The following is a 16,766-nucleotide window of genomic DNA, read 5'->3' on the forward strand; positions in this document are numbered from 1 at the left end:
CAGATGTTCCTTAGGACGCTGTTATTTCACATACCTTCTTCCTCATATATATATATATTGTCATGTTATACCATCATTTTATATTGTGGTTTATAGTTGATAGAAAGTTAGTAATGATGTAAGTTTTTCATGTAGTACTATCATAATATCCTGTACATCCCTTGAGGGTACATGTTTGATGATGATGATGATGATGATATATATATATATATATATATATATATATATATATATATATATATATATATATCAATAACCTATTCTCCCTGATCTTAAACCCTTATTTATGGTTTTGCTGATAGCACACTCTCCACTAATCCTATGCATTCAACAATTTTTTATTTCTTGCAAAGAAAAAAGACCTTAATTCTTCTTTCCTTTCTTTAGACAGTGCTGAACTTAACAGATCTTTCTTCTCAGACTGACTGCTATTTCTAGCCTTTCTTGGCAAATCATATCACTTCTATTGCATCTTCAATTTCTAAAAAACTTTGCATCTGTTTTGTTTAAGATGTTACTTTCATCTATACAGACCGTGTGCAAATCCCAGATATGCCCAATCTTGGAATACTTCTCACATTTGGGATGGTACACCTAAAACCACTCTCTTCTGAAGAAGAGAGTAGTTTAGTTAATTGATGCCTCCCCACCCAACACATTCTTCATCTGCTGTCTCATAAATAGTCAATTCCCTTATCACTCTCTTCTGTTTCCACGAGCATCTTGTTCAGAAAATCAGAGATGGCAATTCTATTATAAAACATGCCATTGCTGTTAGTACTTTAAGTTTTCTTGCTGCTGCAATCAAAAATTTAATGAACAAAATTGTAGAAAAGAAATGTCAGATTGTAGTTCTCTTAGGCACAAATGATTTCTGTAGTGATAAATGTTGTATGAGATAGGATATGAAAGAATTGCTGGAAGAAGTGGGATTAAAGAGCAAAAAAGTGAAAAGTGCTAGTTTTTAACCAGCATATGAAAGTACCGAATAAGGACTATGATGGCAAATGATTTGATGAGCAGGAATACTTACAAGTTCTTTGATGCTTGGAGTATGTTTGAGGGAAGAATGAATTTATATAAGTGGAACAGCTTGCACTTAAACACTTTTGATATTAGGAGTCTTGTGAAGTTATTTATTGTGTAGAAGACAGGTAAACTAGATCACAACGGGAGGAATGGGAGGATCTTTGTGTAAACGTAACAGTGAAGAGAAAATTTTCAGTAATGGTAGACTGGATACATTTATTTGCAGTGCAGTGAAGCTTCTTTTCCACTTTATGATTATTTCACTCAGTATATTAAAAAAACATCTACAGGTATTTTAATTCCAGCAACATAGGAAGGTATATTTAGCAGTATTTTTCATACTGCTAAATGATAAGCTGTTTCCACCAATAACATAGGTAGGAGGCATGGTTAGGCTTAATGGCATTGCTAGTCAACCATTAATAATGAAACTACAAGTGCTGCTGCTATGTTCTTCTTACAGTAAAGTATTGTTTTAACAAATGTTATTTCATTTTCAATTAAACTAATGGTAATATTTTCCATAAACAAAATTATGTAAAGATATTTAAATATTTAAATACCACCTTACCCCAGTCCTGAAGATACTTTCAAGGGCAAACTTTGTTTGCTCACACTTGGATAAAGGATTAAACTAAATTTATTTAGATCCTATGGATCTTGATTAACATGATCCACATCAGTAGCCACTGACAAGTTGAGAGCTCTCCAGATATCAGAAAATTTGACCGTTGGTGACTTTCTCCATTATTTTAGACAATACTGAAGTGAAGTCATTAGTCAATGGCTGTGTGTGGGCTTTGTCATGCTGTAGAGAAGATGCCACCTATGTATAATATAGTGTATAGATAATAAAGAACAGGTGTTAGTTCAACAGAACATCTTTTGAGCACAACTGGTGGGATTCCATTAAATTGGAAACCTGTTTGTATCTAGACTATTCATGACTTTATGACATGCCACAGGTGGCAGGTGATGTATTGTTCCAGATAAAGAAGACAGTGATTTGTCTTGTCATCAAAGGAGATGAGAAGAATGATGCCAGAAGGGCAGCTATATCTTGATGTGATATTGTAATATTACCACTTTGATGAGAATGAGGTAGAAGCATTAATGGACAAAAGAGAACCAAACAGTTTTTCCAAGAAACCACAAGGCATGATTGCCATTGGAACAGGTAGCAAGTTTCTGAATTTTTGCCCTTTCAAAGCCAGGGAACCCCCAGTTATTTGTCGGTGTTGGAATAATTAACCATATTCACAGAGTATGTTACATCTGTCATATCAACTGCATGTCTTGCCTGCCTGACTGCATTGCAGGAACAAAAACTTGTATATCTAGGAGGGGATTTATCTACATATGAAAAAAGCTAAGTTTATGTTCACTTGAATAATCATTATAATTAAAGATCCTTTATGTCCTAGATGGGATCTGAACTTAGACATTTCATGCTTGATAAAACTGTTCTCTAGTACTGAGCAAAATGACTTAGGATGGTATACACTACTTGGAAAGAAGTCAACAGACACCCCCATGGGCAAGGTGCATTGTGCCATGTAACATGTTTGTAGCTGGTATTAACTGAAGGAATATGATGCTTCCAAGTCAGTGCAATGTCTGGATGAAATGGCTGTGAGAAGAGAACTGACGGAGTTTGTTATATATCACACCATATCAAAATTGAAGCACACAGAGTCGACTGCAAGTGCTACCTGTGACTGTAGGGTGCTACGAAGGAAAATATGTTGAATATAAAGTTCGGGCAACGACTGGAACACGAATCTTCACAAAAACATTCAGAACCAAGGTTCACAACATGGGTTTCCACGTTAGGACCGAAATAGGCAAACCCCACATTACCGAAACTAACATGCAGCATTGTCTTCAGTGTTGCAAAGCATGTTTATGCTTGAAAAGCTGCATGATTTATTATGATGGTACACAATCAAGTAGATGGTATGGTGAATTTCTCTTGCCAGAGTATGTAACCCAACTATGAAATCCAGAGGAGGCAGTGTAATTTTATAGTCCTGTAAATTAAAGATACCAAGAAATTATATACTTGGCTTAATCCTTTATCCAAGTGTAAGCAAACAAAGTTTGCACCTCAAGTATTTTCAGGACTGGGCTAACTCATAAATAAAGAAGCTAAGACTTCACATCACCTACCTAGTATCCCATAATGCAACGCACATCTCCTTCCTGACATGTATAATGCTATATATTATGGGAAGGGTCACTACCCAGACTGGTTTCGACCTTTATTGAGGTCTCTTCAGTGGGAACCAAACCCAGAGGCGATACTAAAGTTGAAGTAATGCAGTAGTCATATTTTCATATACGAGTTGCCGAAAGGTGTCACACCTTATTATTATATTACTCTGAATCAGAGAAAGATGTTGGAAGTTTTTTTCACTTGGTTATACTATAAATTAAAGATATTAAGAAATTATATACTTTGCTTAATCCTTTATCCAAGTGTAAGCAAACAAAGTTTGTGCCTGAAATATTTTCAGCACTGGGGGAACTTGTATAAAGAATCTAAGACTTCACATCACTTGCCTTAGTCTTAGCTATGAAGTCTTAGCTTCTTTATACGAGTTGCCCCAGTCCTAAAAATACTTCAGGTGCAAACTTTGTTTGCACCTCGTGGATAGGCTAATGTGTTCATCAGACATGTTGAATTGTATTTAAACGGTATTCATTCGAACACAGATTGATAAGAAAATAACTATTTATTAACTTAAAAGCTAATATTTCGCTGATATTATATCCAGCATCTTTAGAACACACAAACAAAGTTTGTTACAAATGCAAGACAACCACAATCCGGTGTAACAGTGGAGCTAGTACAAGTAATTGCAGCGTTCAACACAAGACTAAAGTCCTAATAAGGCGCCATGTAAGTTTAAAAAAAAAAAAAAAAAAAAGTAGTCCAAAGTTTTGAAAAAAATAAAAAATAAAATAAAATAAAAAAATTATTAATTTGGTCTTAGGATGACTGTCTTCCAAATTTTTGGTATATTTATACAGCCATACTTGTTAAGGTTTGGAGTATATTTTAAGGCTTCTGTTGATTCCAGGAACACCCTCTCTGACTTGTAGAAGCTTCTGTGCAACTTTTGTTTTTTTCCAATTGATCCTGTGTGCCAGGGTATCCAAAGCATGGTCTGCCAGACACTTGCCATAGCGAAAGTGGCAGATATATTTTTTGTGTTCATTGAGGCGGATGTCCACAGTTCTTCCTTGTCTGTCCGTAGTAGGCTCGATGACATAAACAGGGCACTTCATAGACTCCTGGATATCATAAAGGAGTGAATCTGTCCTTAGGTGAAAGGATGAGAGTTGCCAATTTCACCTAAGGTTTAAATACGGTGCGCAGTTGGTGTTTTTTAAGCACCCTAGATATCTTTTCAGATGTGCCTTTAATGTATAGGATGGTGATTATAGCCATTGGTTAGGAAGGTGTGACGCAGGTGAGAAAGTTCAGCACTAAGAGCAATGTCATTGGAACAGATTGCTCTACTCTATGGGTTAGTGATTTTTTTAAGATACCATATTGTTGAGAGGGGTGATGGTGTGATTGTTTGTGTAAATATTTCCCTGTATGTGTGGGTTTTCTATAAACCGAAAATGATAAGGAACCTTCTGGAAGACATGTGATCAGTGTGTCCAGAAAGGGATGCAATCATTGGCTTTGTTTGTGATGCCACAAAGGAACAATATTTGAACATTCTGCACAATGTAATGCTTTCTACTTTGTGGAATTTCTATGGAACTGACCGTTGTCTCTTATAGCAAGATAATGCACCATGTCAAAAGGCTGCTGCTGTAACTGCATGGTTTGTGGACATGTATGTCACCACACTTGGATTCCACAGAGCCCTAATCTCAATCGTATTGACATCTGTGGGATGAACTGGAGTGTTGGCTGTGGTCAAGAGATGTCCACCTCACAGGATTTCATTACATGATTACAGGAAGAATGGTCCAAAATTCCCAATGATCACTACTATATGCTTGTAGAAAGTATGCCCCACAGAATTGCTGCGGTCATCACAGTGAAAGGAGGTCCTACATCTTATTAAGATGGGCGCTATGATTGCTTGTTACTCACACTATGGTGTCCAATAACTTCTTCCCAAGCAGTGTAGAAGTAGTACAGAAAATCTTGAATCCTTCTATATCAGCAAATGATATTTTTCAGTTCAGTTGGTGAGGGGATGTTGCAAGATTAACACAAGAAGAATTATGATTCTTCTTGTGTTGAGTTAATTAAAATAATTGATGCTATAGGTATCTTAGTTGAAACAACACTATTTGTTTACAACTAAGCTGGGAGAACTAATTTGCTATGACACACAGATATGATGGAACAACAGAGCCAATATTTACTAAAGTATTATTTACTATTACCTAAATAATAAATCACATTTCAGAATTGCACAAAAATTAAGGCCATATCACTTCAACTATATAGTGCAAAACTGATATGAAATATTTTCTATAAAACTGGCTAATAAATAATAAACAAATCTGTTTGTATATCTGTATTACTTTATTAAGATATTACTTTATTACATGTTGCTTTTATGAAATTACTTACATAACCAATTGTCAAAAATGGAAGCAAAAAACGCAGACCTCTCCACATCCAAGAATGGAAACCCTCTAAATAAAATTACAATAAATAAAAATTATTATAATTTAAAACGCATAAGAACATGCAGAGAGGGCAGTTTATAAATTTTAATTTGTTTCCACTTTTATATATATTACAAAAATCGTGCCATTATAAACAAGACAGTACACAATGCCTGAAATAAATATTAGAAACAATAAAATAAACTTGCAGTAAAACAGTTATTCATGTATGTTGTGTCAATAATCAGATATATCACCATAGTGCAGTTGGAAGAATGACATGTGCTCTGTTGATAAATACCTGGGCCTGAATCCTAGATGAAATCCAAGGAATTACTATGTTACAGGACTTTTAAGTTACAGACAATATTTATTACCTGATATTGATCCACTATTTTGCTTAGGCCTAAACTTGCTTGGAAAAGAAATCTGGTTTCTAAGAAAAAGAACCAATTAGAGCAGAGGTTTCTGATGTGTCCACATCTCCTCCTCTCCAAGTAAGTTGAGGTCATCCTCTCTTCTGCCTTCCTGGTAGTGACTAATTCTCACTCTCTTGGGCTACCTCTCCTGTGGCATCCATTAAACTTGTCCTTACTACTGCAAAGATCAACATTCCAAGTGGCTCATCACATTTTCCTGCAACTTCAATCTCTTCATGATGATCTCATTCCAAACTCTTTGAAAGCAAGATATACACATACTTAGTCATGTGCCATCCATCTCAGTGGCTCTGATACCACTCTTCTGCCTTGCATTTAATATCCATCTTTCTTTCCCCATACATCAGAACACTCTCTAATCTCATTTGGAGTATCATCTTCATCACCTGCTAATATTCAGTTACTTAACGGCATTATAGGCTTGGATGACATGACCATCTATATCTTTCTCACATATTCCCGACTGATGAATAACAGATCCTAAATATCTGAAATAACCTACTGCCTTGACTTTACCAACTACAAGATTCAAGTCTCTGCCTTTTCTACCAACTACCAAACATTTTGCCTTGTTAAAATTTATTTTTAGACCTCTCCATGATGAAAATATCAATCAGTTCCCTCATCATAAAATCTACGTCATTCTGATCTTGAGCAATTATCCCACGATCATTGACAAACAGTAGTGAATGAACAAATGGCATTCCTGATCTCAATTATAATAGCTCTACATGCAGCCAAATATGCCCAATTTAGCTTACTAGGGAGGGGAGGAGGAGAATTATTTAGGACTTTAAGCATACTCTCAGTTAATGTGCTTCAGCTTCATTACTTAGAGCAGTGCCTGCATGCACATCTTATATTTTGTTCACTGATAATGGCAATTTGACTCTTTCAAAATATTGGAAGTATTAATTAAATTTATTTTAGTTATATTAATCAACGTTGTAATGTGCTTAAAAAATACAATTATGATTAGCTAACATAAAAGCCATACCACCATAGTTACTATATCCAAAGAGATTCCATAGTATGCAAGGTAGCTGAAATTGAAGCTTTTTAGATGGCTGAATAGATTAGCTTTCCTAAAATACTGCCAGGGTAATAAAGTCATCTCTATTTGAGTTAAACTGAAACACTAGTTTAATTCACCAAAGGCTCTCCACATAAACAAATGCAATAGCTCATGCTTTTTACATGAACAGATTGGCGCTACTCGCTTTTTCTTTTTTTTTAATTAAATTTTTTTTATTTAAAAAATTTTTACATTTTTTAAAATCTTATTCACACATGAAAGGCCACAAAACCTACAGCACATCAGCTGTGTGCATGGGGTGGGGGGGCAACAGGAACAGAAGAAAGGAGAAATCTGTTCATATTTTGCTTGAACAGCTGAAGACTTTAATCTTTAGGGATGGCAGAGTGGGAAAGACTCTTCCAAAGGTTGTCCTTGTCCCACTAGGATATAGCTAGGAGATCTGAGTTCAGGTCTCTGGTCATGTAGATCTTGAGGATTCTAATACTTGAGTACTACAAGGCTTGTCAAATGAAAAGGAGGAATGGAGTGTAGCATCATCAACAAAGATATGGATAGGATTGGAAGTCTGTGACAGCAGGTCATTTATATACAAGAAAAAGAGAGTCGGTAAAAGAATAGAACTCTGGGGTACATCATTAGATGCAGAAATCTGAGGGGAGTAAGCCATTCACCATGACACATAGTGAGTGACCAGTGAGAAAGTTGGTAATCCAGTTGCAGAGTGAGGACAGCAGACTATAGGAGTTTGCTGTCCTCACTCTGCAACTGGGCTGGATGTGGATCTGTTTCCATGTTGTAGGGTAGATAATAGTTGAATATGATAGACTGAAGAGGTGATACATGTTAGTTCTGGGGCACAATTTTTTTAACACAATAGGTGAGATATCATTAGGACTAGATGCCTTGTTTGTGTTCATTATTAAGGATTCTTCAGTTTTCTTTTTTTTGTCAGAAGAATATGGGAGAAATAAGAGCTGTTCTTGATGAAGTGTGGAGGGAACTTTGTCCAGGTCATCAGTGCAGGAATTAAAAGAGAAGAGCAATGCCAGTAAGTTGGCTTTGTCTTTAAGTGAGGTAACTACAGTACTAACAGGATGTGAGAGTGGTAGAAACCTGGGTGGGAAGAGGTTGCACCCAATGGCCTTGGCAAGGAATAAGAAGGAGTAACTGCCATTTGGGCAGGAGGCAAGTTTGCAGCATTTGACCCTTTCAGAGTCTGACTTGGTGATGATTTTTTGCAACTGTTGCAAGCTGCAGTATAGGCAGAGTGGACAGCTGGAGTTTTGGTCTTGAGCCATTGCGATAAGCAGAGTTTATTTCATTTTACAGCATTGGCCCACGTTTTTAACAAAACTTTTTTGAAAACCAAATCTTGGATGGTGGCTGAGAATTTGGAGTGGAATAAGGGATGAAAGCCTTCATTCCTCTGAGAATGATTCCTGTTATTCGGTCTGAGCAGGTGTTTGGATCAGAAGAACTAAAGTAGCAGTCGGACCATGAGAAGGAGGAATAGGAGTCACGGAGGTCCTCTGTTGGCATCCTTGTAGTGCCAAAGGATACGAGACTGTGAACTGGTGGATGAAAGTTGTTCTGTGGAAAAAGAGACTCATATGTGGTTGTGGTCTGAGTTACCAAGAGAAGAACCGACAACCACAGTATACCTGGAAGGTGAGCTTGTTGAGTCAAGTGTGTTTGGCAAATTGGAGGAGGTTGTTAGGTACTCTGGTACAAAGATTGATGATCTGAGATAGGTAATTGCTGATGGCAAACACCTCAGCATCCCTGCCTGCTTGATTGGTGAAATTAGAGGGAGCCAATGAATAGTGAACAATAAAGTCCCCAAAAAGGATGACCTCACTATTGGGGTATTTCAACTGCAAAAAATCGAGCTTTAGAGACAGACAGATAGCTGAAAAAATCAGAGTGGTTGATGGAGTTGGGAGAGTGATAGAGGGAGCATATGAAAAGGCAGGTTGATTTTGTAGAGAAATTTTGAGCCAGAACAAATCAAAGTGGGGATTCAAGAATTTGCATTCTCTGTCATGGTATGTCAGTTCTGACAAATGCACATGTGCCACCCTTGTGGTGGAAAGAGCTGTGTAATGTGCAGTTTGGACAGTTGAGGTGAATTTGAGTGTTTAACATGCAGTATGATGAACTGTGTGTATGACAAAAGGACCACCTAAGATGAGTCTTTCACTCCATGGGGTCTTGGGATAATAACAACAATAATAATAATTCTAGAATGTGCTAGAACAATAATAATAATTCAAAATGTGCAATTACATGCAATTATAGATGCCCTTGATTCACCCACATGCAAATCAGCCAAATATTTAGCAAAGGTGCTTTCCCAATATACTGGGAAAGTGTGAAAAAATAGTCTTACATGGTCAGCAGCTTTATCCTCACAAAATTGTTTGAAGAGATGCTCACATTTGGCATTAGCTTTGATAGTGATGATACATTTTATAACTGAATTCAATATCTCATTTAGAACAGGTGAAAGTATTTTGGAAACTAAATTTTCTCTGTGCTCATTTTATGCATGGGGTTAGCAACTGAAAAGGGAAAAAATAGCTTTATAAAGTATATTGTATGCATGTGTGGATTATACAAGGAAATTAATGGTGAATAACATGTATTTATACTATTACAAACACATATGATAAATAAAAAGTTAAAATAATAAAAAAATAAAATTTTATAGGTCTACTGTCACAAACAGAGAAAAAGAAACAACGAAACATGGAAAGTTTATGTTTTCAACTGTCAAACATGCCAAACCTAATACAATTGTGGCAAAGTTGACAGTAGTGCAACTTTTGGGTAACCAAAAAACTAACAACAAATGTACAAAATATTGACAATACATAAAGAAATTAAACAAACTTGCCTCATTGTTTCTACAACAAAAACTGCACAAAGTTAAATTGGCACTGTTTACTTTTTAGAAGTGACAGATGCTATGATCTAACCTTAAAACACTTACGCTGCCAAGTATTTATGCTGACTGCTATACTAGTGTTGCCAGCTTTTTTCCTCAGGAAAGTCAGGGTTGCAACATAAATAATTATCACTGATGATGGTGATTTTTTGACTATATGAGTGATGAGGTGACGAATGCAACATAATTTTCTAATTTCCCCTCAAAATATTCAAATTGCCACCCTGTGAGGCATACACCCCATCTTGGGAAACACTGCTTTAAATCTTAGTCAAGATGAATTTCCTCCTAATATTTCAGCCCTGTTTAGGTTCACTAAGAACTCTGGCTATTTTGTTTGGGAAGGAAAATTTTGCAAACAAATAATGGGCTCTCCATCAGCTTCCCCCTCCCCACCTAATTTCTTCATGGAAACATTTGAAGAGAAAAGCTCTAAACTCTGCCCCACATAGACCCACTGTTTGGCTATGCTTTGTTGATGTGTTTTATATTTGGCTGCATGGCTTGGATGCTCTCAACATATTATTGACAAATCTAAACAATCAACATTCCAGGATCCATTTCACATTAGAAGAACAAAATGAGTCTCCCCTTCCTAGACACTTTAATTATACTCCAGCCTAATGGATCTCTGAGATTCTGGGTTGTGTGCGTTTTCTGTTTACAGAAAACACACACACCAGTAAATATATTCACAGTCACACTACCCCTGCCTCTAACTGTATGAAATTATTAAAACTATGTAACAGAGATAAATTAATTATTGTAGATAACAGGACCTCTCCACTGAATTTGACCACCTATACAAGACCTTCTTAGCCAATTCCTACCATATCTAAAAAAATATTAAAATCACAAGGCCACACACCCTCTCCAGGTCAGACTACTGAAAAATCAACAAAAAAAAAACTTTCAACCACTTGCAGACTAAATAAAATTAGCATCTGTCATCTGCTCCATGAAAGACTAGCCACAGTGCCTAGAACTATCAGGTGTTTACCAGGTCCCTTGTAGTTGTAAACTATCCTTCTATGGTCAAACAGTCAGGACAGCCAACTTTTGAAGACTAGAGTTGTTAAACATAAGTACTGTATCCATTTCCACCACCACTACAGTCACTCAAGGACTTGCTGACCATGCTTTGGACACCTGCCATAGAATATACTAGAAGAAAGCCGCTCCATTGCAGAAAATATAAATACAAAAGACTTTTCATTGAATCTACTTTCACCTTAAGAAACTACCTTAATCTCAACAAATTTGGTTGCATGAAACTGCACCAAATTTGGGAAGCTCTCATTCCACTTTAGCCCAACAGCCAAGGATGCCCATTTTAGCCCATTAGGTAGCACTATTTAGAACTTTAGGCCTACTCTGAGTTAACATACTTCAGCTTCATTACTTAGTGTAGTGTCTGCATGCACATCTTATATTTTGTTACCTGATGATGGCAATTTGACTTTGCTGAGATACTGGTAGCATTAATGAAATTTATTTTAGTTAATATATTTTAATTTTCTTAAAAAATACAGTTATGAAAAGCCAATATATAAGCCTTACTACCAGACATCAATAAACTGCACACTATTCCTGATGCACAATCTTCTCATTCACTCATTAGGAATCGTGGCACTTCTTCTCAAACTCCAGCCTATCATACAGAGGCAACAGATTCAGAATCTTTACTTCCTTACTCTTCATTTTCATTTCTTTCAACAACTGTTTAATATCCTCTCATTGCATATTTCTCCCATTTCAAATGGTTTGTTTCAGTCAAAAGGATCAACTCTTTCACTTCTCCCTTCTGAAACTAACAGCTTCACTAATATTCTTGATCTTAGAACCTGGGAAACATGCCTTTGTCATTTGCTCATTAAGTATACTTCTAATCATCGAATCTCCACATTAATAACCTTTTCCTTATTTCCAGTTTCTTGCACTTTACTACTTTCCATATTCACTATTTTCCATTCTCCTGCCTGATATACAGTTCAACAATCATTTCTCCAGTCGATCTAACTCCCATTTTGTTCTGTGATGTACACCACGTAAATGTGCTATTTTGTACTGCTTCAATTATTTTCTGGTCTTCTGCTATAATAGTTCAAGAGTCTCACAACCATATAAGAATATACTCTTATAAAAAATGGCTTTATAAATCTGTTTTGTATGTTTTTCTTTATCTTACTAATAATGCATAATCTCGTTATCTTTATTATTTCTTTTCATAGCAATTTTTTCATAATTTCAAATTACACCTTCCATCTTATAAAATAATTCTTCCAATGTAGGAATGATTTTATTTGAGCAACTTTCTTATTTCTAATTACAATTTTGTCTTTTATTTTGTTCTTTTGAACTTATCACCCACTTTGTTGCATTTATATAAGTCCCTAAATAAAAAAATATAATAATAATAATTATTATTAAGAGAGACCTCAAGGGAGTCAGAGACTCATCGAGGGAGGCCACATACTACACAGACCAGCTATTATACTTATTCTTGAATTCATTCACACTGCTTGCACTCAACATCCTATGGCAATCCATTCCAATCACGCACCACCCTCTGAGAGAAAAATCTAGCCCTCACACCTTTCTTGGCGGCCTTTGTTCTCAGCTTCCAAGGATGCCCTCTTGTCCTTTCCCAACCCTCCATAAATTGAAAAATCATATCAACTGAAATCCTGTATGATCCTTTTAAAAGTTTGTAAGTCTTAATCATATCACCCCCCCCCCCTCTTTCTCCTGTTTGCTAGTGTCTGCAGTCTACAAATTCTCAATTTGTCTTCATAATCAGTATTCCACAATCCTGATATCATTTTTAACACTCTCCTTTATACTCTCTCCAATATATCAGAATCACAATGGAAACCATGAGACCAGATCTGCACACAATAGTCCAAGTGAGGTCTTATCAAGGCCTTGTAAAGAGGCAAAATAACATCCTTACCTTCAGATATGAACATTTGTTTCAGCATTGCAATTATCTTTTGAGTTGTATTTGCAATTTTTGCCACATGGCCAATAAATTTCAACTTCCTACCTATTAACACTCCAAGATCCCTAGCCTCATTAGTTTCTTCTAGCCTAATCCCACCAATATAATACAGCATTGGATATCTAATCATGCCGAAGTGAATGACTTTACATTTATTGATATTGAACTGACACCCGTTTTCCCATGCCCACAATTCCAGCCTATTCATATCATTCTGCAAAGACTGCATATCAGCAGCATTCCTGATTACTCTACCTATCTTTGCATCATCAGCAAATAACTGTATATCACTTGTTAAATCCTTCCCAATATCATTAATGTATAGATTGAATAACAGTGGACCAAGCACTGATCCTTGTGGAATACCACTTGTTACCTTAAACCTTGCAAACTTCCACATATACCACTTTTTGATATCTGTCAGTCAGCCCTCTTATCCATGCTAATATTTTGTAACCCAAACCCATTTTCTCCAATTTATGCAGCAGTCTGCCATGCTGTATTCTGTCAAAAGTCTTAGCAAAATCAAAAAGTATCATGGTGTATCCATTCCCCTTGTCTAGTTCAATGGTAACATTGTTATAGAATGTGAGAAAGTTGCTAAAACATGACCTTCCCTTAGTAAAGCCATGTTGTTCATTGCAAAGTAGAGATTCACTGTCAACCATTTCTGAATGCAGGCCCTAACCAATTTTTCCAAAATCTTCACCACCACTCCTGAGATACTAATTGGTCGATAGTTGGATACATTGGTCTTTGCACTACCCTTGTGCAATGGAATTACCATACATTCCTTCCATTCCTGCAGAATCTTCCCTGTTCTGAGCCTCATATTAAACATCCTGGTGAAAGGAATGGCCAGTTCAACTGAACACTCTTTTAGCACTCGTGCTGATATTCCATCGGTCCCTATTGCTGAATTCTTATTCAGTTTGTGCAACAGCTCTAATACCTTGGCCTCACACACCTGCATGTCAACTAGTGAAGGGGTAACAGTGAGCTCAATGTTGTGTTCACCAGGTTGATAGCTTTTAACGAAATGGGCACTCATTAACTGAACAACCTCCTCTGCATCTGTACCCTCACGGCATCTGGATTTAGAAGGGTTATTCTTTTATATTCATTCTTTCTTTTACTTGCAGCATATCGATAGAATTCTTGTGGATTGTCTTTAGCACGCAAAGCTTATGCTAATTCTTTCCATTTGACTCCTACTCTATTTATTCTTCAAACTCTCGGGATACATTCTGATATTGCATCATTTAAATAATGCTTAAATGTTTCCCATGCACTGTCGATAAAAACAGTACAACCTACACACAGCATATAAGCCCCACCGCAAACTTGCTACCCTTATCCGTTCTACGAAAGATCAGCTCCCTCCTCTCTCTCTCTGCCTGGAGTTTACAAAGTACCCTGTTCCTGTAAGCTTGCGTACTTTGGACAGACAAGCAGATCAGCATCCATCCACCTGGAGGAACACAAGTCTTACATCTGTAAACACAACTATGGTCATTCAGGCTTGGCTGACCATGTTTTGGACACAACCACAGCAAATTCAAGAAAGAGAAACTTTTCTTAGAAGCAGCAGCAGCTCTCAGAAACCAACCAAATCTTAATAAATACGGTTGCATTAAGCTTCTGAAGATTTGGGAAACACTCATCACCAGAGGTCCCACCTTATATTCCAGGCCACCTACTACTGCCCTTAGAGGACGCTCCACCTAGATAGGACTTTAGTGTCACCCACGTGGTTGGGCTTAGTATTGTATGATATTTGTGTGCATGTTACATTAGTTGTTTTTGTAATCCCCGTAGATGTCCTAGTGACAAGGACGAAATATAGGAAGTATTAAATTCTATTTTAATCCTTTTTGAGTGTTGTAAAAAATCCATTAAGCCTCAAACATGATTACCGGTTATTAGTTTTTTCAGACTCCTGATACCAAACACATTCAGGTGTAGGCCATCCCTCTTATACAAATCCAATCTTTCCTCAAACTCACTCCACACATCTATTCCTTCTACATAGCCTACGCATCAAATCGTTTGCCATCATAGCCCTTCTTTTTAATTCACTTTTATCATAGCAAGGTAAAATACTAACGATTTTCACTTTCTCACTCTTCAACTCTTCCAGCAACCCTTTCATGTCCTCTCTCATACTGAACTTATCGCCAGTTAAATCATTTGTACCTACTACAACTACGATTTCGTTAACTTTTCTTTTCATAATAATAAATAAAATATGAAAATCTTCCATCTTTCTTCTTAAATAATAGGATAAGACAAAACTACCACACTATGAGGCAGAACAAACGAAATCAATTTATAACCAAAGAAATTCACCAACTTTTTTCTTTTATATTTATCCCACAAACAAGAGGTACAAGAACCTATAAGCGCATCAGTGGCATAGATGAGAGTTGAGAAAGAAAAAAAATTTATTAACATTCTTCTTAAAGAGTTGTAGGCTGAAACTGTTGGGAAACACATCTTGTGGAAGGATGTTCCAGAGGACAGAGGTAGACAGACTAAATCAGTAAGAGTAGAAGCTATTTTGATGAGTTTGCAATTATACTGTAAAGGAAATGCTGGACAGCAGCTGCTCGTTTATAACAGGCCTAACAACAAGTGGAGGAATCATGTTTGCCAATTCACTAGTGACCATGGAAATACCTGTAGAAAAGATACAGAGCTGGAACACTGCATCAACAAGATAGAAATCGAAGTGAGCCTGTGGGAGAAGGGTCATCTATGAGACGAATTGCTCTCCTCTGGACAGCATCAAGAAATTTTAAGGAGATTTTAGGTGCACCACCCAAATGTGTGTACAGTATTCTAAGGATGGGAAGATTTGGGATTTATACAGGGCTGTAGCTGGGTGAGTGTAAAATAGCTTCTTGAATGGAAAATAATGCCTAGTTGTTTAGAAGCTGAGGAAGCTATTGATGTTATGTTTTGTGCCAAGAGAGGTTAGAGGTAAATGTCAGTCCAAAGAGAGAGAGAGTTCATCCTGTCTGGTGATGTATGTATTACCGAGGATGAGGGAAAGTGAGCTGAGATTCCTTTTGTAAGAGAAAAGGCAGGACTGTGTATTAGCAGCATTGAAGGTGACTAAGTTATCCTTGTGCCACTGAAGAATGGGATAGAGATCAGTGTTTAAAGCACTGGCTGCTGATTACCTTGAAAATGACACTTGATATAAGAGAAGTCTGGAAACACATAGTTTGTCAAAGGAGTAGAATGAGCAAAGAGTGTTATCATCGGCAAAGCTATGGATAGGATTTGTATTGATTGAGAGTAGATCATTTATGTATAAGAAAAAGAGGGTAAGCGAGAGAACAGAGCCTTCAGGTACTCCTGCATTGGTGGCAAAGCTTGAAGAGAGGGTGCCATCCACCATGACATGCAGTGAATGACCAGAGAAAAAGCTGGCTATCCAGTTATCTAACTTTTGCAGAACCAGTGCCTTCTGGTTCCTTGCAAAAGCCATTGGACATAACTTCAGCTCACCTGCACTCCCACCTCTCTCTGGCACCAGTGTTACAGCACTCAAAAAAAAAAAAGGATAGCCAGTAGACCAAAGGAAGAAATTTGCAAAACAGGCCTTGAGATGTCAAACAACTGAAAGCCTTAGAAATATCAAGGAAAATGACACGTTTC

At 36.8% G+C, this 16,766-nt stretch overlaps 1 protein-coding gene across 1 annotated transcript in view; it reads right to left on the reverse strand.

Moving 5' to 3' along the window:
• Positions 1-16,766, reverse strand: part of LOC150104487 (transmembrane protein 120 homolog) — a 281,398-nt gene that overhangs the window by 59,490 nt on the left and 205,142 nt on the right. Inside the window, exon 10 of the mRNA XM_090395665.1 lies at positions 5,636-5,700. Within this exon, the coding sequence (XP_090251791.1) occupies positions 5,636-5,700 (65 nt within the window). The remainder of the gene's footprint in view (positions 1-5,635; positions 5,701-16,766) is intronic.

Source organism: Typopeltis vanoorti, chromosome 7, assembly GCF_054136105.1.
Source record: "Typopeltis vanoorti isolate ZY-2024b chromosome 7, IOZ_Tvanoo_1.0, whole genome shotgun sequence".
Lineage (NCBI taxonomy): Eukaryota > Metazoa > Arthropoda > Arachnida > Uropygi > Thelyphonidae > Typopeltis > Typopeltis vanoorti.